Source organism: Bombina bombina, chromosome 4, assembly GCF_027579735.1.
Source record: "Bombina bombina isolate aBomBom1 chromosome 4, aBomBom1.pri, whole genome shotgun sequence".
NCBI classification, from domain to species: Eukaryota; Metazoa; Chordata; class Amphibia; order Anura; family Bombinatoridae; genus Bombina; species Bombina bombina.
This window is the reverse complement of record NC_069502.1, coordinates 713,492,016-713,514,054: the sequence shown is the minus strand read 5'-3', so window position 1 is coordinate 713,514,054 and position 22,039 is coordinate 713,492,016. Positions and strand designations below refer to the sequence as shown.

Sequence of the window (22,039 nt, the reverse complement as noted above, 5' to 3'; positions counted from 1 at the left end):
AACAAAATTGTCTTTAGGGAGCGTTTAAAAGAATGAAGATTAGGGGAAAGTGTGACAGTGCAAGGTGAATAAATAAACTTGCCAATACAGCAAGCCTTTTCATTGTACTTGTACCCAATAGAATGAATGACTGTTTTATTTTCTACATTGTGATTATTGTTTAGTGACAAGTTTAGGTTACCCTGACCAGCTTTACTCAGCAGCAAAATAAACCAACCTCATGCTGATGAGTTCCATTAAGAACAAAGAAACTATTCTGATTTTTTTTTTTCTTTCTTTATAAACAACTTAACTTTCAAATAAAGCAAATAATATTCTATATAAAGATTTAATGGTACAAAATGAACCTCAGGGGGATCATGAGTTTTACAATTTGAATGTCTTCTTTTAAACATATTTTCATCCCTAAAAAGAATAAATAATGTTTGTTTGTACTTTATTGTTTCTAGGAAATTAGGATACAATTTAAAGGGACAGTAAACTTAAAAATAATGTTGCAGAATTATATAACATCTTTCAAAATCAAAAGCTTTGAGAGATTTTTGCTATCAAAGTTGCATTTAACTGGTCTCCTCTCCAGGCGCTTTTGATCGGGTCTTGGTTTTTAAAAGCGATTCGCGAACGCGCTGTTGGAACGCCTGATCATGCCATTGAACTGAATATAGTTTGCTCCCGCTCTGGTTTATAATTCTGCACTATTTTTTTTTTATTTTTTTTTAAGTTTACTGTCCCTTTGTGTTTTGCCTTCAACTCGAGCAAGAATTTGCTTTTCTGCTTTACATGTGGCCTATTTACTCTACAATGAATACTGTAAAGTCAAATGTGTTAATATGGCAGTTTAAAGTTTTATGCAAAAAAAAAAAAAAAACCTGTGAAAAATGTTTGGTTTTAGAATTTTGTGTGTTTTCACTTTCTATTGGCTGCTTCCTTGAGTGAGTGTATGTATGTGTCTAGAACCAGTAGGTAAATCAATACTTACACATACTAAAACTCAAAAACAACAAATACATATATAAACCAAAAAAAATTAGGAAAGAAAGAAAGAAAATGAAAATAAGGAAGGAATTAATAAAAAAATGAAAGAAAGTTAAAATTTCTGCTTACCCGATAAATTAATTTCTTTCATGTTGGTGTGAGCCCACGATCTACTCCTGGGATTCAATTCCTGGCCACTAAGAGGAGGCAAAGATTCCCTAATTTCTAAGAGCACTTAATCCCTCCCACCTCTCTGTTTTTCTAGTCTGATGTATAGCCAAGAAGGAGAAGTAGAAATTAAGGAAAGCACAACGTAAAGAAAATGAGGTGCAAACTAGAACTGTTGCCAGAAAAAATGAGTAAAAAATTAAAGTGGGAGTGTCTTGTGGAATCTCATCGCCATGAAAGAAATTAATTTATCAGGCAAGCATCTTTTTTTTTTTATAAGCTGGTGAGAGTCCACAAGCAAATACTCCTGGGAACTAATACCCAAGCTGTGGAGTCCATGAGTAACTGGGAGGGCAACATTATGTTAAGGCCGGCACCTGATTACTAGACACTGCTGCCTTAAAGGCAGATGAAACCCAATTTTTTTCTTTCATGATATAGAAAGAGCATGCAATTTTAAAGACTTTCCAATTTACTTATATAATCTAATTTTGCTTAATTCTCTTGATATCCTTTGTTGAAAAGCATATCTAAATGGGTTCAGATAGAGATCTCATGTGATTGGCTCACCCATGTGCATTATTATTTCTTCAACAAAGGATATCTATAGAATGAAGCAAATGAGATAATAGAAGTAAATTGGAAAGTTGTTTAAAAACAAAATGTATGCTAACCTGATACATTTCTTTCTTTCTGGACATGGAGAGTCCAAGAGCACCCCAGCAAAGTTGTTAAGTGTAACTTCCCTTACCCATAATCCCCAGTCATTCAGCCAAAGGAAAATGGAAAAAGAAGAAACAAGGGTGAAAAAAGGTGCCTGAGATTTACTCAAAAAAACTGCCGAATTATAATGAAAAAGAAGGCGGGGTCGTGGACTCTCCATGTCCGGAAAAAAAGAAATGTATCGATAAATTTTATTTTCTTTCCTAAGACATGGAGAGTCCACAACCTTATTCCAATTACTAGTAGGAACCAACACCCAAACTAGAGGACATGGAATGAACAGGGAGGGAGAAAAAAGGCAGGAGGACCTAAACAGAAGGTACCACCGCTTGAATAACCTTTCTCCCAAAGGAAGCCTCTGCTGAGGTAAAAGTATAACATTTGTAGAATTTGGAAAAAGTATGCAAAGAGCCTCAGGTAAATTAGCTGAATATTAATTAGCAGCTATTAACAGATAATAAAGTTTCCATAATTATTAGACTAAGTATGAAATGTAATGGTGGAATTAGTCTGTTACAAGTGTATGTCCCCTGGCTATGATGTACCTCTAAATTGGTGTACCTACTAATAGCCTGTGGGCTACGCAAGTGCCAGTTATGGCTTCACTTACTTCAGGTGCACCCCCTCTACCTTGCATAATGTCTGCAGAAAAGACTGCTTCTGGTAGAGAGCCCCTCCAGTGCTGTCTACCTCACAGCAAAGGATCTATGTGTGGAGTATATTGACAAACCAACAGGAGGAGGCTAAGGGACCGGTTCCAGGGACACCTGTGGCAGGCTTGTGACTAACTTGTTCCTGGGGTGTAATTAGTTCACTACAGTATACTCCAATTTCCCTTCTGTTTCTCATTAGCAGCTCTCGGGGGGACATATTCCTCAAATCAGTCTGAGGAACCGTTTCAACAAAGAATCTGGAGCACCTGAATTCTTCCCCTTCCAAGAAAATGGTAGAATACCAGAGAGGTGGGAAGGGGTATCTTTGCCTCCTACTAGTGGCTAGGAGTTGAATCCCAGGAGTAATGGCTCATGGACTCCCACCACCTTAAGGTAAAAGAAAATAATAAAGGAAGGAAAAAAGAGTTAAAGGTACAGTCAACACCAGAATTTTTGTTTTTTTAAAAAGATAATCCCTTTATTACCCATTCCCCAGTTTTGCATAACCAACACGGTTATATTAATACACTTTTTACCTCTGTGACAGCCCCCTGATCACATGACCTTTTATTTATCTATTGACTTGCATTTTAGCCAATTAGTACAGTATCTGCCACATGCCACGGGCGTGATCACAATGTTATCTATATGGCTGACATGAACTAGCAGTATCCTGTTGTGAAAAGCAAATAAAAACCATGTGATAAGAGGCGGCCTTCAAGGGCTAAGAAATTATCATACGAGCCTTCCTAGGTTTAGCTTTCAACTAAGAATACCAAGAGAAGAAATCAAAATTGATGATAAAAGTAAACTGGAAAGTTGTTTAAAATGACATGCCCTATTTAAAACATGAAAGTGTTTTTTGGACTTGACTGTCCCTTTAAAAAGAAAAGAGAGCAGAGACAGACATACAGACCAGGTTTGTTTGCAGATTTGCAACCTGAAGTACAAGGCAAATTCATCTTAACAATAAAACAGAATTTATGCTTACCTGATAAATTACTTTCTCTTACGGTGTATCCAGTCCACGGATTCATCCTTACTTGTGGGATATTCTCATTCCCTACAGGAAGTGGCAAAGAGAGCACACAGCAGAGCTGTCCATATAGCTCCCCCTCAGGCTCCGCCCCCCCAGTCATTCGACCGACGGTTAGGAGAAAAAGGAGAAACCATAGGGTGCAGTGGTGACTGTAGTTTTACAAAAATAAATTTGAACCTGACTTAATTGCCAGGGCGGGCCGTGGACTGGATACACCGTAAGAGAAAGTAATTTATCAGGTAAGCATAAATTCTGTTTTCTCTTACATGGTGTATCCAGTCCACGGATTCATCCTTACTTGTGGGATACCAATACCAAAGCTTTAGGACACGGATGAAGGGAGGGAACAAGTCTGGTAACCTAAACGGAAGGCACCACTGCTTGCAAAACCTTTCTCCCAAAAATAGCCTCCGAAGAAGCAAAAGTATCTGTTCAACAGAAGCCTCATTCTTGAAAAAACGGTACTGTGCCTTTAAATAATAAAAAGCGCACACTTTTTTACTAAATCTCTAAAATTCATCCAATCTTTATGAAATGTTCACCATATGTTCCTAATGCTTTGAAATGATTGCACAGCAAATTTCAAGTCAATTAACCCCTTACTGCCCAAACCGGAGCAAATTAAAGCTGGCAACCGGTTAGTAAAACTATAGCACCATGCCACAGCCTCTGCTGTGGCCCTACCTTGCTTGGGGATTAGTTTTAATCGAAAATAAGCCTCTCTGAAGTCCTCAAGTAATCTCTGGACTCTTCACATGGAGCTGCATGAAGCTGTCTGTAAAATCAACTGCGCAACTAAGGCGCGAATTTCAGGCCCTCTCCCTCTTCACTCTGGGGATGTGGGGCCTTCCCAAGCCAAAATAGGTGTCTAAATAGATGCCATGCAGAATAAACCCCCAAAAAAGTGTTTCAAATGTAATATAAACTTGTATAAACATCAGATTTTTGTAAAAAAATAATCGATTGCCCCTTAACGGTGTCCACCAGTGTTTGAGCCCTTTCAAATAAGCCTTCCTTCTATACTAAGTCTCAGAATATGGCTTACCTTTCCCAAATGGGGATTCTTGTCAGTCTTCTAGCATTACTAAGTCTTGACTAGAAAAAATGACTGAAACATACCTCAAAGCAGTTAAGTCTGCAAACTGTTCCCCCCAACTGAAGTTTTCTGATGCTCAACAGTCCTGTGTGGAAACAGCAGTGGATTTTAGTTACAACATGCTAAAATCATTTTCCTCTCAGCAGAAATCTTCATCACTTTCTGCCACAGAGTAAATAGTACAAACCGGCACTATTTTAAAATAACAACCTTTTGATTGAAGAAATAAAAACTACAAATCTAACACCACATTCACTTTACCCTCCCGTGGAGATGCTACTTGTTAGAGCGGCAAAGAGAATGACTGGGGGGCGGAGCCTGAGGGGGAGCTATATGGACAGCTCTGCTGTGTGCTCTCTTTGCCACTTCCTGTAGGGAATGAGAATATCCCACAAGTAAGGATGAATCCGTGGACTGGATACACCATGTAAGAGAAATATAGTTATATCTGTTTTGTTTAAGAAACAACTGACTAAACATATAAAACAGTAATGTTGCGGGGGCGGAGCCTGGCTGATCAGGAAGATGGCCGTGTGATGTGAGAGCTCCTAGGCCCACGTCTCTCAAAACCCTAAAATAAGTCATGCGATACCTGTATTATGTATAATAAATCATACCCCTAGGCAGTCAGACTCCCTGTGAACCCTTACGATATTCTGAAAAAAGGCTACGGGCAGCACCTCAACGAGCTCACACAGAGACCACGGCCCAGGCGGATGCGGTAAGCGCTCTCGTGCGCACTGAGGAAAGCTGTTTCAGCAGAAGACACGCCGAAGGGAAAAATAAAAACAAAAAAGCAGCCCGTGCAGACACGGATAGCCCGGTGAGTGAGTAGTGACCGGGAACGGAGCAGGAGAGGTGTTAAGCTGAGCGGCTTCAGCGGAGGTGCGTAGGGGACACGCCATAAAGGGTGGAGGTAAATCAGGCACCGCAAAACACAGAGCGGAGTGCAATAGAGGAGCCCACTGTTCACACACACTTCTGGGGGAAAAGAAAAAGAAACACACAGGAGAGGGGACTTGCAAAACATTAGAACGGCACAGAGGGGCACTGCAACAATAGAAAAGGCTGTACACCTCCTGAATAAGAGGAGACACATAACTCTGTAGGCACAGTGGCTAAATCCTCAGGCGGCCATTAACAGTGAGGCAGATACATGATCTTTAATGCACTGTGTTAAGAGTGTCCAGGGACACCGCTCACTGAGCCATAATAAGCATTACAGATCCTGCATTGAAGGGGACATTAAAAATCTTTTAATCTGGTAGAGGTGCATGCAGAGAAGGCAAAACAGAGCAAAGACACTGCTGATAAGCCACAGACAACAGTATACTACACGTCTCATGCGGGAGGGAGCTGGCAGCATGCCAGGCCGCAGACTTAATAGAGTAGACAGCACTCCACGCTCCAAAACTCTACAACAATATTTGAGGCCTGTGGATTCTCCACCTGATACCCAAACTGAGACAGTGGGGATTGATATGCATAGGGAACAACCAGCTGATGTAGGCGCTACTGCCTTATCTGTAACGGGGCTCACAAAAGAAGACCTGCTACCAGTCTGTACAAAGCAAGACCTTAAAGAAATGATATCAGAGGTCAAAAATTGGTATGGAGAGTTGAAAAAAAGATGTCACCCGTGTAACGCAAAGGGTCACGACACTAGAGGAGAGTCATAATACCATGGACACAGATATACAACACATGTCGCAGATGGTTTATGCCCAGGATGAAGCTATCCACCATCTACTTGAGAAGGTGGCGGATCTGGATAATCGAGGGAGGAGAAATAATCTGAGGATACGTGGAATACCAGAGTCCATTCTCCTGGGTGCACTAGGATGATGCCTACAGGCTTTATTTAGAACGATCAAAGATGACAACAACGCAGCAGACTTGCAAATAGAAAGGGCGCACAGAGCACTAAGAACAAAACCCCCTCCCAAGGCCCCCCCGAGGGACGTGATTCTTAAACTACTCCATTTCAAGGACAAAGAGGAAATCATGAAGCACGCCAGAGCGAAACAAGAGATCACTCATGCGGGAAACCGCATACAGGTCTTCCAGGACCTAAGCCCTACTACGCTCCAGAAGCGGAGAGACCCTGGCTTGAAAGAGCAACAACTAGGGGACCCCGCGCAGAGACTGATTGCCGATGTGTAACACCAAATAAGCTTATTTGTATATTACTTTATAGGGTTTGGGGACAGGGATACTGCCCTCATTATATTGTCTAGATTAGTATTGTTGCATAGTTCTATTGATTAATTTGTTATTTACATTGTATTGTACTGTACTGTTTATAACTTGTTATCTCACATCCACTGCCACTGGTAATTACTATAGTAGAGATCGGTGTCAGGACACTGTGATTTGTTGCTCTTATAACCTCTGACTGACGCACTTTCCTCTCTTGATAGTCACACGCACGCAACCAGGGGTCCACAGAGACACACAACTTAACAGCGAATATGGTAGGCTTATTTATTGCATAGACACCTTAGGGCACCGATATCTAGAGGTAACTCCTCACAGTTAACAACTAAATTATGCAACAACATACTGGAGACACCGGGGAATGCATTACGCCAAGATACATTACATTGCCGACTATAAATGCGAAGGGACTTAACAGCCCGGAAAAACGATCCATAGCCTTTAATCACTTGTACAGAGAGTCAGGTGATATTTTATTCATCCAGGAAACGCATTTTAAAAAGGGTAGAGAGCCGAAATTTATGAGCAACAACTATAAAACTGCATACCTGGCTTCAGGAAACTCAAAGAAGGGAGGGGTGGGAATCTTCATAAGAAATAACGTTAACTTCTGTCCGACCAGTGTCATAAAGGATCTTAACGGCTCTTACTTAGTAGTGACGGGGTCATTATTTGGCACACCAACCACATTAGTAAATATATACCTTCCAAACCAGGGACAGCAGTTGGTGTTCAAACAAGTTATGAAGCTGCTATTAGAACACTCAAAAGGAATAATTATTTTAGGAGGGGACTTCAACCTAACACTAGACCCAACTCTTGACACCTCTTTAGGACATTCCAGTACCCCTCAAAGAGTAATCAAAACAATACACACTCAGCTGCATCAACTCAAATTACATGATGTGTGGCGGACAAAGAACCCACATAAACGAGACTACACTTTCTATTCTCACCCACACCACATCTATACTAGAATAGACTATCTTATTACGGACCAGATAGGTCTGGCGAGAGTAGTGAACTCCACTATTCTACCAATGACATGGTCGGACCACGCCCCAGTTGCATGTAAAATACACTGGCCGAATTTACCCACGAAGCCCTTTACGTGGCGGTTAGATGAACACATGCTTAATGATGCTCTGATTAAATCAGAGGTTGACACAGCCATAGGGTTCTACTTCAGGGAAAACTCGACTGGAGACACCTCAGCTTCCACGATGTGGGAGGCACACAAGTGTGTGCTGAGGGGGGAATTTATCAGGCTCAAAGCGAGGGAAAAAAAGAATAATAGACAGTTTATTAACTCCACAACCTCCCAAATTAGGTACTGGGAAACTCAACTTAAGACTAGCCCTGACTCCCCGGACATTTTGAAGAGACTGATCACTGCCAGACAAGACCTGAACAATCACATGTTAAGGGAGTATCAGAAGCAAGCAACCAGACTGCAACAGAAGTACTTTGATACTAATGATAAAACAGGATCCGCACTAGCTAAGACACTTAAGAGAAAACAACTTGACACACATGTTTATTTAATGACGGACTCTACAGGGCAATCTCATAGGGACAGCCCACAAATAGCAGAAACTTTCAGGCGTTACTATCAGGGACTATATAACATTCATAACAACCCTAGCCAGGAAGAAATAGACAGATTTTTAACAGACACACAATTGAGCACTCTAAAAAGGGAAGACAGTGAGTCCTTGGACTCCCCTATTACACACAAAGAAATTAAGACTGCGATAAGAAACATGCCCAGTGGTAAAAGTCCAGGCCCTAATGGCCTCAGTATATAAGATATTATAAGACCTATATGCACCATTTGTTGACCCCACTTTCAGCCTTATTTAACTCTATACTAAACGAGAAGGGATTTTCAGACAACATGCTGGTAGCACACATAACAGTACTCCACAAGCCAGGTAAAAAGCCAGACAGCCCGGAAAGCTATAGACCTATCTCCCTGTTGAATACAGACATTAAGATATTTGCAAAAATACTAGCCACTAGGATTAATACACTTCTCCCACATTTAGTTCACCCAGACCAGGTGGGGTTTGTGCCTGGTCGTGAGGCCCGGGACAACACTCTAAGAACATTCCAAATTATATCACATGCCAAACTACAAGAAATCCCCATGGTATTAATTTCTACAGATGCTGAGAAAGTATTTGATAGGGTGCACTGGGGCTTTCTCAAGTCTGTTTTACAAAAGATGAAATTTAGCGACACCTTTATAAATCTGATCTTCACGCTTTATCAGAACCCCACAGTGCAAGTAAGGGTGAACGGCCTACTTTCAGATAGCTTTGCTATCAGGAATGGCATGAGACAGGGTTGCCCTCTCTCCCCCATACTTTTTGCTATCACGATTGAAGCCTTAGCCCAAAAAATTTGGAACGATAACCAAATAGAGGGAATTCAGATAGCCTCTAATATATATAAGATAGCTCTGTACGCGGATGACGTTCTGCTCACTCTGATCAACGTAACTACCTCCATAAACAGAGCACTTGAGCAATTTTTAAAATTTGGCAGAGTTTCAAACTTTCAATTAAACCTCTCTAAGTCTGAGATTCTGAGCATCACTTATGACGCAAAAATACTTGACCAGCCTCTACAGGGTTTCCCACTTAAAAAACAGGATACTAAGATGAAATACCTAGGCATATTTATATCATCAGACCAACAGGTGGTGCATGAGGCCAACTATAAAAAATTAGAGGCAGACATAGTTGCAGACTTGTCAAATTGGAAACCCATATCATGGTTGGGCAGAGTTAACGTGATAAAGATGAATGTTTTACCTAGGCTTCTATACCTAATACAGACTACACCAATACCCTTACCATCCAATTACTTACTCAAAATGCAGGGCACAATAGAACAATACATTTGGGGAAGGCTACACTATACCTGCCCAGAGATAGAGGTGGATTGGGACTTCCTAATATAATGATATACAAACAAGCCATCACATTACAAAAATTACTGGATTGGTGTGGGAATGATCCTAGCAAATTGTGGGTACAGATAGATCGCTCAATACTGGGCACAGGAAACGCAGGAGGAATGGCTTGGCTTTTAGAAAGGGACAGACCACCGGTTGCATCTAAATATCCGCTGTTCATTGATTTTTTCGCTAGATGGGATAGATTGTTAAATACCTCTACAAACATATCCACTCACATATCCCCCTGACACCTACATATCAGAACCCAGCCATGCCTTGGAATCACAGACAAACTAACTTCAGTTACAAAGTATTATATTGGGAGCGGACACTTCTGGCACTGTCGGAAGGGAACAAACTGAAATCACTAGACACGATAAAAGAGGGCGTCCCAGATATCAGCATGAATTGGTTGGCTCATTCCCAACTCAGTCACTTTACAATGACGCATAAACAGAAACATAACATCTTCAGACAGTTGACACCCTTCGAGACCTTATGCACACGGGAAAACCCAACAGAACATGCAATCTCATTGTTATACAAACTCCTTCTCATAGAGGACAAAAACACTACCATCATACACTAGGGCTTGGGAGAAGGAACTACGCACAGAAATAGACACATCAGATTGGGTAACCGCTTTCCAGATCACAAAGCGAGCATCGGTCTCAAGCAGGGTCCAGGAATCCGGGTATAAGTTTTTATCTAGATGGTACCTCACCCCTAATAGGTTAAATAAGATGTACAAAATGGCCTTGGGAATGTGCTGGAGGGGATGTGGTGGTGAGGGTACTATTACGCATATATGGTGGGATTGTCCGGGACTAGACCAGTTCTGGACAGAAGTGTTAGAATATGTCAGGATTGCAACAGGGAAATCACTACAAAATAGTCCAAACACACTACTGTTTCTCTCACTCCCCACTTTAGAAAGCACAGCAAGTAAGGCATTGAGAATGGTTATGTTGAACAGTGCACAGATGCTGATTCCGAGGTACTGGACAACTAAAACAATACCAACAGTGGAGGAGTGGAAGGGACAGGTCAGCTCACTACTGCATTTGGAAAGATACCATCATTTACAGAACGACACATTAGACATACATGAAATCATGCTAATGCAGTGGAGGGAATGTACTACTAGGTGAGGCAGAGTAGGGATAAGATAACTACCCAGTTACAATGTGAGTCATAACGATGGTCATCCTTGGGACAGAGGGAGAGGTGAGGTATGGGGATACGTTGTATATTCTCAGTTGTACTTCATTTGAAATGTTATCAAGAGTCTATTTGGATGTAAATGAATGTCATGTAGTTTGCATATCATCTTATTAACCATAGGCCCAAAGAGAGTATGTTGTGGACCTCTGGGCATACTGTATGTTTATAGACACTGTCACTTCGTGACAAATGTGAAAGGCTGAAAAGGACAATCTAGAGGACTAGAGGAAACGTGTGCCAAACAGATCACGATGCATTGTTATTTTGAGTACTTAGTATCTAATCTGGCAGACCCAACAAGCAGACTCATCCAGTTCGTGTCAATTAGGCAGTTATCGAGCAATTGTTGTTTTCTGTATTTATGCACTGATATTGGTTGTGCAATTGTCATTTATACTTACATTGGTTTATACTCAATAAAGCTTTGAAAACTTATAAAAAAAAAAAAAAAAAAAAAAAACAGTAATGTTGCATCATTGGAAATTATAAAAGACTTTCATCCTCAGACTGCAAAACAGCTGTATTATAAAGAAGCTTATAAACTCAAATTCTACAGAACTAAATAAATAAAGCAGAAAACTGTACAGTGTAATTTCTAAACAAAACACAGTAACAAACTGAAGAAGAGAAACCTGTTTTATGAATCAGTTTTGCAACTTCATTGTAAGGTGTGTGTCATACTGTGCAAACATTCTTACCAGAATGCATCTTACCAGAATGTTTTTTTTGTTTGTTGTTTTTTTAACTACTTAAAGAGACATTACCATTTTTAATACAAGGAAAATAATTTATATACGGCTAGATTACGAGTTTTGCGTTATGAGTGAAAAAGCAGCGTTATGGGTTATAACGCTGCTTTTTCACTACCGCTGCTATTACGAGTCTTGTCAAAAAAGCTGTACCGCACACTTTTTTGGCCGTAACGCAAATTAACTTAAGCATTTTGCGTAAAGTCTTTTTTCAATGGGACTTCCATAGCGCCGTTATTACAAGCTTTTTCTGGGAGGCCAAAAAGTGAGAGGTACAGCCTATACCGCAAGATTCGTAACGCAATCTAAAGTCAGTAGTAATGACTTTTACGCTACAAAGCTGTAGCATAAAACTCATAACTAAAGTGTTAAAAAGTACACTAACACCCATAAACTACCTATTAACCCCTAAACCTAGGCAGTCCCGCATCGCAAACACTAAAATAAAATTATTAAACCCTAATCTGCTGCTCCCGACATCGCTACCACTATAATAAACATATTAACCCCTAAACCGCCGCACTCCCGCATCGCAAACACTAGTTAAATATTATTAACCCCTAATCTGCTGCCCCTAACATCGCCGCCACCTACCTACATTTATTAACCCCTAATCTGCCGCTCCGGACATCGCCGCCACTATAATAAACATATTAACCCCTAAACCTAACCGTAAATCTAACCCTAACACTCCCTAACTTTAATATAATTAAAATAAATCTAAATAAAACCTACTATTAATAACTAAATAATTCCTATTTAAAACTAAATACTTACCTGTAAAATAAACCCTAAGCTAGCTACAATATAACTAATAGTTACACTCTAGCTAGCTTAGGGTTTATTTTTATTTCACAGGCAAGTTTGTATTTATTTTAACTAGGTAGACTAGTTAGTAAATAGTTATTAACTATTTACTTACTAACTAGCTAAAATAAATACAAATTTACCTGTAAAATAAAACCTAACCTGTCTTACACTAACACCTAACCTTACACTACAATTAAATACAATTACCTAATTTACAAAAAAAAACACACTAAAATTACACAAAATAAAAAAAGAAATGATCAGATATTTAAACTAATTACACCTAATCTAATAGCCCTATCAAAATAACCCCCCCCCCAAATAAAAAAAACCCTAGCCTAAACTAAACTACCAATAACCCTTAAAAGGGCCTTTTGCGGGGCATTGCCCCAAAGAAATCAGCTCTTTTACCTGTAAAAAAATACAAACAACCCCCCAACAGTAAAACCCACCACCCACACAACCAACTCCCCAAATAAAATCCTAACAAAAAAAACCTAAGCCCCCCATTGCCCTGAAAAGGGCATTTGGATGTGCATTGTCTTTAAAAAGGCATTTAGCTCTTTTTCAAGTGCCCAAACCCTAACCTAAAAATAAAACCCACCCAATAAACCCTTAAAAAAACCTAACACTAACCCCCAAAGATCCACTTATAGTTTTAAAGACCGGACATCCATCCTCAATGAAGCCGGGAGAAGTCTTCATCCAAGCAGCAAGAAGTCCTCAACGAAGCCGGGAGAAGTCTTCATCCAATCAGCCAATAGGAATGAGCTTGCATTCTATTGGCTGATTGGAACAGCCAATAGAATGCAATCTCAATTTTTTTCACCTTTAATTCCGATTGTCTGATAGAATTCTATCAGCCAATCGGAATTCAAGGGACTCCATCTTGGATGACTTCACTTAGCTCCGCGCTGGATGGATGAAGATAGAAGATGCCGTCTGGATGAAGATGTCTGCCCGTCTGGAGGACCACTTCTGGATGAAGACTTCTCCCGGCTTCGTTGAGGATGGATGTCCGTTCTTCAAAACTGTAAGTGGATCTTCGGGGGTTAGTGTTAGGTTTTTTTAAAGGGTTTATTGGGTGGGTTTTATTTTTAGGTTAGTGTTTGGGCACTTGAAAAAGAGCTAAATGCCCTTTTAAGGGCAATGCCCATCCAAATGCCCTTTTCAGGGCAATGGGGAGCTTATGTTTTTTTAGTTAGGATTTTATTTGAGGGGTTGGTTGTGTGGGTGGTGGGTTTTACTGTTGGGGGGTTGTTTGTATTTTGTTTTACAGGTAAAAGAGCTGATTTTTTTGGGGCAATGCCCCGCAAAAGGCCCTTTTAAGGGTTATTGGTAGTTTAGTTTAGGCTAGTTTTTTTTATTTTGATAGGGCTATTAGATTAGGTGTAATTAGTTTAAATATCTGATAATTTCTTTTTTTATTTTGTGTAATTTAGTGGGGGGTGTTTTTTTGTAATTTAGGTAATTGTATTTCATTTAAGTAATTGATTTAATTGTAGTGTAAGGTTGGGTGTTAGTGTAACTCAGGTTAGGTTTTATTTTACAGGTAAATTTGTATTTATTTTAGCTAGGTAGTTAGTAAATAGTTAATAACTATTTACTAACTAATCTACCTAGGTAAAATAAATACAAACTTAAAAATAAAAATAAACCCTAAGCTGGCTACAATGTAACTATTAGTTATATTGTAGCTATCTTAGGGTTTATTTTATAGGTAAGTATAGGTAAGTATATAGTTTTAAATAGGAATTATTTAGGTAATGATAGTAATTTTTATTTAGATTTATTTTAATTATATTTAAGTTAGGGGTGTTAGGGTTAGACTTAGGTTTAGGGGGTTAACAAATTTAGTATAGTGGCGGCAACGTTGGGGGCGGCAGATTAGGGGTTAATAAATGTAGGTAGGTTGTGGCGTAAATAGTTAATAACTATTTACTAACTAGTCTACCTAGTTAAAATAAATACAAACTTGTCTGTGAAATAAAAATAAACCCTAAGCTAGCTACTGTGTAACTATTAGTTATATTGTAGCAAGCTTAGGGTTTATTTTACAGGTAAGAATTTAGTTTTAAATAGGAATTATTTAATTATTAATAGTAGGTTTTATTTAGATTTATTTTAATTATATTAAAGTTAGGGAGTGTTAGGGTTAGATTTAGGGTTAGGTTTAGGGGTTAATATGTGAATTATAGTGGTGGCGATGTCCGGAGCGGCAGATTAGGGGTTAATAAATGTAGGTAGGTGGCGGCGATGTTAGGGGCGGCTGATTAGGGGTTAATAATATTTAACTAGTGTTGGTGATGCGGGAGTGCGGCGGTTTAGGGGTTAATATGTTTATTATAGTGATGGCGATGTCTGGAGCGGCAGATTAGGGGTTAATAACATTATGTAGGTGTCAGCGATGTCGGGGGCGGCAGATTAGGAGTTAATAAGTGTAAGATTAGGGGTGTTTAGACTCAGGGTTCATGTTAGGGTGTTAGGTGTAAACATAAATTTAGTTTCCCCATAGGAATCAATGGGGCTGCGTTACGGAGCTTAAAGCTGCTTTTTTGCAGGTGTTAGACTTTTTTTCAGCCAGCTCTTCCCATTGATGTCTATGGGAAAATCGTGCACGAGCACGTAAAACCAGCTCACCGCGACTTTCAGCAGCGCTGGTATTGGAGTGCGGTATGGAGAACAATTTTGTTCTACGCTCACTTCTTGCCTGTTAACGCCGGGTTTCTGTAAACCTGTAATACCAGCGCTGTAGGGAAGTGAGCGGTGACAATAACGTGCAAGTTAGTACCGAGCAGCTCTTACCGCAAAACTCGTAATCTAGCCGATAGTTAATGTCACTTTAACATGAGTCAGTCTTTGTTCATCTTACTATCCTAACATATTGCTGCTTGGAAACACTTAAGCTGGCTGAAGCAGTATATATGCGATTTATCACGTGACTATTAAAGGGACACTGAACCCAATTTTTTTCTTTCGTGATTCAGATAGAGCATGCAATGTTAAGCACCTTTCTAATTTACTCCTATTATTTATTTATCTTTGTTCTCTTGCTATCTTTTTTTGAAAAGAAGGCATCTAAACTAAGGAGCCAGACGTTTTTTGGTTCAGTACCCTGGACAGCACTTGTTTATTGATGGGTGAATTTATCCACCAATCAGCAAGAACAACTCACGTTGTTCACCAAAAATGGGCCGGCATCTAAACTTACATTCTTGCTTTTCAAATAATGATACCAAGAGAATGAAGAAAATTTGATAATAGGAGTAAGTTAGAAAGTTGCTTAAAATTGCATGCTCTATCTGAATCACGGAAGAAAAAAAATTGGGTTCAGTGTCCCTTTAAAGAAGCATGATCAAAACCTTTTTTTTAGTAATAAATAAATACTTTTGGTTGTAATGGACAAAACCGGGGATACTGAAAACACTTGCAAATACTCTTTTTTTTTTTTTTTATTCTTTTTTATTATTGAGAAAACAAAGAATCAGGAACACCAGATGATACAAATACCCATAGTATGGTATACAGAGAAGTAAAACCGTCTATACAAAGTTCCCAAATCTAATATCTCAAAATATAGCATGGGTTTAGTAACAAACATACAAATCTGTTCAAAATCAAAGTTCTTAAAAAACGGTCTAAATCACTGTTTTCAAAACTTTCCTCACATCTCCCTAACAGGCGAGAGTTTCAGGATTACCTCCTGTGAGAGCAGGTAGATTATTTCACCTGTGACCAGTGGTCTAAATTAAGCTATGCTCCTACTTTTGAGAACTCTGTAAAAACAAACAAACAAGGAAACACCTTTTTATGTTGAAAATAGTTATTTTTCAGTATGGTGATTAAAAAAAAAATGCCTATTCAGACAACAGTATAACTACTTTATAACAAAACAAACTACTTTAAAGAGATATGAAAGCCAAATATTTTCTTTTGTTTACAGCCCTACACGGCAGGAAATAGTGCTGCCATCTAGAGGTCTAGCAAATGGAAAACATTCTTGCAAAACTGCTGCCGTATAGTGCTCCAGACTCGTGCACACTCCTGAGCATATGTCCCTGCTTTTCAACAAAAGATACCAAGAGAAAAAAATGAAAATTTGGTAATAGAACTAAATTAGAAAGTAGTTTAAATATGTATGTTCTATCTGACTCATGAAAGAAACATTTTGGGTTTCATGTCCCTTTAAAATGTAACCACCTACTAAGAATGTCTTTTCGCAAGGGAGCATAACTTTATTTTTTCTTTTTTTAAGATTAGGTTTAATACATATCCTAACTAAAGCATAGGATGGCATGATAGTATTTTTTAAATCATGCTTTTAGGAAAATGTAATACATCACTGTTAATCTAATTTAATATAAAAGAGCTGCAGTACCTGTTCTGTCTCAACAAAATTTGAAGCATGTCCGTCATCATCCACTCCACGTATGTGAAACCTGGCACCAGCCCGCACACAGCTTATCCGAGAGATAAGGCATGCCTTGGCTTTCCGGTGTGAGGCATACACTGTGCGGATTTCTACCACTCCACAGATGATCTTCAGCAGCCAATCAGAACAGCTTACTTGATAGTGTTTTAAAGGCATATGCAACAGTCTGTTCCTGCAAAAATAAATCCAGAAGCTGAAGTTAAACTATATTGTAATACATCTTCTTGGCTGCCCTTTTAATACAATTAATAAAAGGAAAAAACAAAATGTATGCTTACCTGATAAAAAAAATTTCTTTCCGGATATGGAAAGTCCACAACGTCATTCAATTACTAGCAGGAATATCACTCCTGGCCAGCAGGAGGAGGCAAAGAGCACCACAGCAAAGCTGTTAAGTGTCACTCCCCAACCCACAATCCCCAGTCATTCAACTGAAGGGAAATGGAAAAGGAATAACACAAAGGTGTAGAGGTGTCTTAATAAAGGGTGTTGTTGTGGACTCTCCATATCCGGAAAGAAATTTATCAGGTAAGCATCAGGTAAATTTTGTTTTCTTTCCTAAGATATAGAGGGTCCACAACATCATTCAATTACAAGTGGGAACCAATACCCAAGCTAGAGGACACAGAATGAACAGGGAGGGAGAACAAGACAGGCAGACCTAAACAGAAGGCACCACCGCTTAAAGAACCTTTCTCCCAAAAGAGGCCTCAGCCGAGGAAAAAATATTTAATTTGAAAATTTGTAAAAAGTATGCAGAGAGGACCAAGTTGCAGCCTTGCAAATCTGTTTCACAGAAGCTTCAATTTTGAAAGCCCAAGAAGAAGAGACAGCCTTAGTGGAATGAGCTGTCATTCTCTCAGGAGGCTGCTGTCCTGCAGTCTCATAGACAAAACAAATCACACTTCTCAACCAGAAGGAAAGAGAAGTAGATGTAGCCTTCTGACCTTTACGCTTTCCAGAGAAACAAACAGGTCAGAAGACTGGCGAAAATACTTAGTCGACTGTAGATAAAATGTCAAAGCACACACAACATCCAAGTTGTGTAACAAATGTTCCTTATGAGAAGAAGGATTAGGACATATAAAAGGAACAACAATTTGCAGATTAATAGTTCTATCCAAAACCACTTTCGGAAGAAACCTAACTTAGAACCAAGAACTGCCTTATCAGCATGAAAATAAGGTAAGGCGAATCACACTGCGAAGCCGAGAGTTCCGAGACTCACTCTTATGGTAAATCTTTCTAGAAAACGACTTGCGAGCCTGAATAAGGGTCTCAACGACCGACTCAGAAAAACCACTCTTAGACAGAACTAAGCGTTCAATCTCCAAGCAGTCAGCTTCAGAGAAATGAGATTTGGATGAAGGAATGGACCGTGATTTAGAAGATCCTTCCTACGAGGCAACCTCCAAGGTGTCAGAGATGATATCTTCACTAGGTCTGCATACCAAATCCTGCGAGGCCATGTAGGAGCTATTAGAATTACTGATGCTTTCTCCAGTTTGATACGAGCAATGACTCATGGAGGGAGAGCAAACGCAGGAAACAGGTAAGTCAGACTGAAACCACAAAGAACCGCCAAAGCTTCTATCAGGGCGGCCTGCGGGTCTCTTGACCTTGAACCGTACCTTGGAAACTTGGCATTCTGCCGAAAAGCCATCAGATCCAACTCTGGCACCCCCCATTTGAGGGTTAACCTGGAGAACACCCCTGCGTGGAAACCCCACTCCCCGGGATGAAATGTCTGTCTGCTCAGGAAATCCGCTTCTTAGTTTTCCACCCTTGGAATGAGGATGGCAGATAGACCACAATTGTGAGCTTCCGCCCACTGAACAATCCTAGCCACCTCCTTCATAGCTAAGGAACTCTGAGTTCCTCCCTAGTGGTTGATGTAAGCCACTGAGGAGATATTGTCTGACTGGAACCTGATAAAATGGGCTAAGGATAGCTGAGGCCAAGCCATCAGAGAATTATAAATCGCAATCAAATCCAAGAGAAGGAAGGTCTCCGGAAGCATGTGCCTTGAGACAGATGCTCCTGAGAAAGCCACTACAGGAGAGAGTCTCTTGTAGACTGATCTAGATCTATCTTCTGAGATAGGATCCACATGATCCTCGTTCCATTGTCCGAGCATGCATAACTGCAGAGCTCTCAAATGGAATAAAGTAAAGGGAATGATGTCCATGGAAGAGACCATCAGACCAAATACCTCCATACATTGAGCCATTGATGGCAGAACAGAAGACTGCAGAGAGAGGCAAGAGGAAAGAATATTTAATTTTCTTACCTCTTTCAGAAATATTTTCAAAGATAGGGAATCTATTATTGTCCCTAAGAAAACTACCCTTTTTTCCAGATTCACTTTCCATTCATGGGAAAGTAGAAAAGACAACAAGATCACTGAATGATAGTTTGCTTGTTGAAAAGAAAGCGCATGAACCAATATGTCGTCCAGGTAGGGCACTTTAGCAATTCCCAGAGACCTGATCACTGCCAAGAGAGCCCCCAAAACTCTTTGAGAAAATTCTGGGAGCTGTGGCAAGGCCAAAACTGAAGAGCCACAAACTAAAAATGTTTGTCTAGAAAGGCGAATCTTAGGAACTTGTGATGATCCCGGTGGATGTGAATATGAAGATATGTATCCTCCAGGTCTATGGTCGTCATGAACTGACCCTCTTGGACCAAAGGAAGAAAGGAACGAATGGATTCCATTTTGAAGGATGGTACTCTGAGAAACCTGTTGAAACACTTCTAGTCTAGAATAAGTTGAAAAGTTCCCTCTTTTTTTTGGGGGGGGGGGGGACTACAAACAGAATCCTAGGACCTTTTTCCTTTACAGGAACTGGAATTATCACTCCCAGGGGGGAAAGATCCTGAACACATTTCAAGAATGCCTCTCTCTTAATCTGGACTACAGATAATCATGAGAGGTGGCACCTGCCCCTGGGAGGAAAAGATTTAAATTCTATTTGAAACCCTGAGATACTATGTCCCCAGCTAAAATATCTGGGACATCCCGTATCTAATTTGACATCCTCTAGGTCTGTTCTTCTAGTCTTGTGGTAAAAAAGACCCTTAATATCCAAACTTATTTCCGTCAGACCAGGCCCAAACAAGGTCGCCCTTATAAGAGAGCGCCAGAAGCTAGGAGATAGAGTTATCAGCTGACCAAGATTTTAGCCACAACGCCCTGCGGCTAGCACAGCAAAGGCAGCTGTCTTCCCCAAAAATAAAGGAATTGGTTAGCTTGAGAGCCTTAATTCTGACAAGGCATACCAATAAGATGCCGTACTTGAGACGGCCTCCAGCTTTTGTCCTTAAAAGAGCAGCTATCTTCTATATGGATAGTAGTTCTCTTAGCCAGCATAGAAATGTCCCCTTCTACTGTAGGCACCGTGCACCTGAATCTTTAATGGAGTCAGCGACAGGAAACATCTTTTTAAAGACAGGAGACGGGGAAAAGGAAATCCCTGGCTTCTCCCATTCCTGTATAAAAAAACTCTGTTGCACGTCCTGGAACAGGAAACACTTCCACAGTGGAAGGAACATCATAGTATTTATTAAGTTTACTAGATTTCCTAGGGTTGACAACGATATTCGAATCGGAGTCGTCCAAAGAAGCCAAAACCTCCTTTAACAATACACAAAGGTGTTCAAGCTTAAATCTGAAGGTTATTACTTCAGCATCAGATGAAGGAATTATACTGTCTGAATCTGAGATTTCACCTCAGAGGCTACCGGCGAATCCTCCTCATCAGACTTATGAGGAAAGGCAACCAGTGTAGCAGTAGGCGGAACATAAACCTTACTATCTGAATCTCTAAGTTTCCTCTTGCATTTTCCCTTTAACATAGGAAAAACAGATAATGCTGCAGATACCGTAGAAGATACCTGTGCAGCAAAATCTGCTGACAAAATAAACTCCTCCAGGAGACTGAGAGCAAAAGCAGGGCACTATATGTGTAGCCATTAAAGGAAAAGTCAACTATAACGTACCACTATGCAGCCTCTTAACCCCTTAAGGACCAGCGACGTACCCTGTATGTCGCTGGCCTTTTTTTGGGACTTGATTGTTTTATAGCGTGGTCTTTCCACCAGCATTGAGACTGCTCTATTCCACAAAGCCTGCTGGAGGGAGGGCATTAATAGCGTGTTCTTGCTAGACTTGTGCTATTATGTCCTGAAAAACCCTTTAACGACCAGTGACATACAGGGTACATTGTGGTCATTAAGGGGATAAATAACTTTAAAATTTAGTTAGACCTTCATTCATAATTTTTTTAGATCTTAACTAGTAAACTTAAAATTCTACCTTCTAGACTGATAGCCGTAACTCTGCCTGGCTCAAAAAAAAAAAATGTTTTTGAATGACGAATATCTTTCTAAAAGTTTTGATTGGTACCCCACTGGCGTCCCAACTGACTCGCTCTACGCCCACAATTCTAAATTCGCATGCGTGTCTCATGGAAATCTCGACCTGTATAGATGCGCGCTCATGACACACGGATGCACATTCTCTACTTAATCTCCAATTTAGGATCATCGTTCCGGCAGCATAAAGTAGTGATCCAAACAATTACTTGCTCCAAAATATTATCAAATATTAAGCATTGTAGTATATTTATAAAATGACGTGACCACAATCATTCATAACCCCATGAGAGGTTCTTGCTTGGTGGTGAGTTTCAGTTTGGGTATTTTGACTGTGTCCTTGGTGAGGTTTGCCAGGTGTTCGGTATCTGAAGGTGTGTGTGCCATGTTCTCAGCCATATGATACTGTGTTTATTTGATAGAAAAAATGCGATGAGGTTTCATGTCAATTTATTAAGCAATTCTGCAATATTTATTGAAACAAAACTGGAGCTATAAAACAGTGTTCTTTCCATAGACTTTTCCCAAGGCTGGAGCTGGTTTTTTGCCAAAATGTTATAATTTCCACATTGCATTTACCCAATTTTTAGTAAGTTGAAGATAGTTGCACTCTG

The 22,039-nt window shown here is 39.9% G+C and overlaps 1 protein-coding gene across 1 annotated transcript in view; it reads right to left on the bottom strand.

Annotated features, from left to right (window-relative positions):
- Positions 1-22,039, bottom strand: part of SYNJ2 (synaptojanin 2) — a 621,954-nt gene that overhangs the window by 427,440 nt on the left and 172,475 nt on the right. Inside the window, exon 4 of the mRNA XM_053710913.1 lies at positions 16,998-17,223. Coding sequence (XP_053566888.1) covers positions 16,998-17,223 — 226 coding nt within the window. The remainder of the gene's footprint in view (positions 1-16,997; positions 17,224-22,039) is intronic.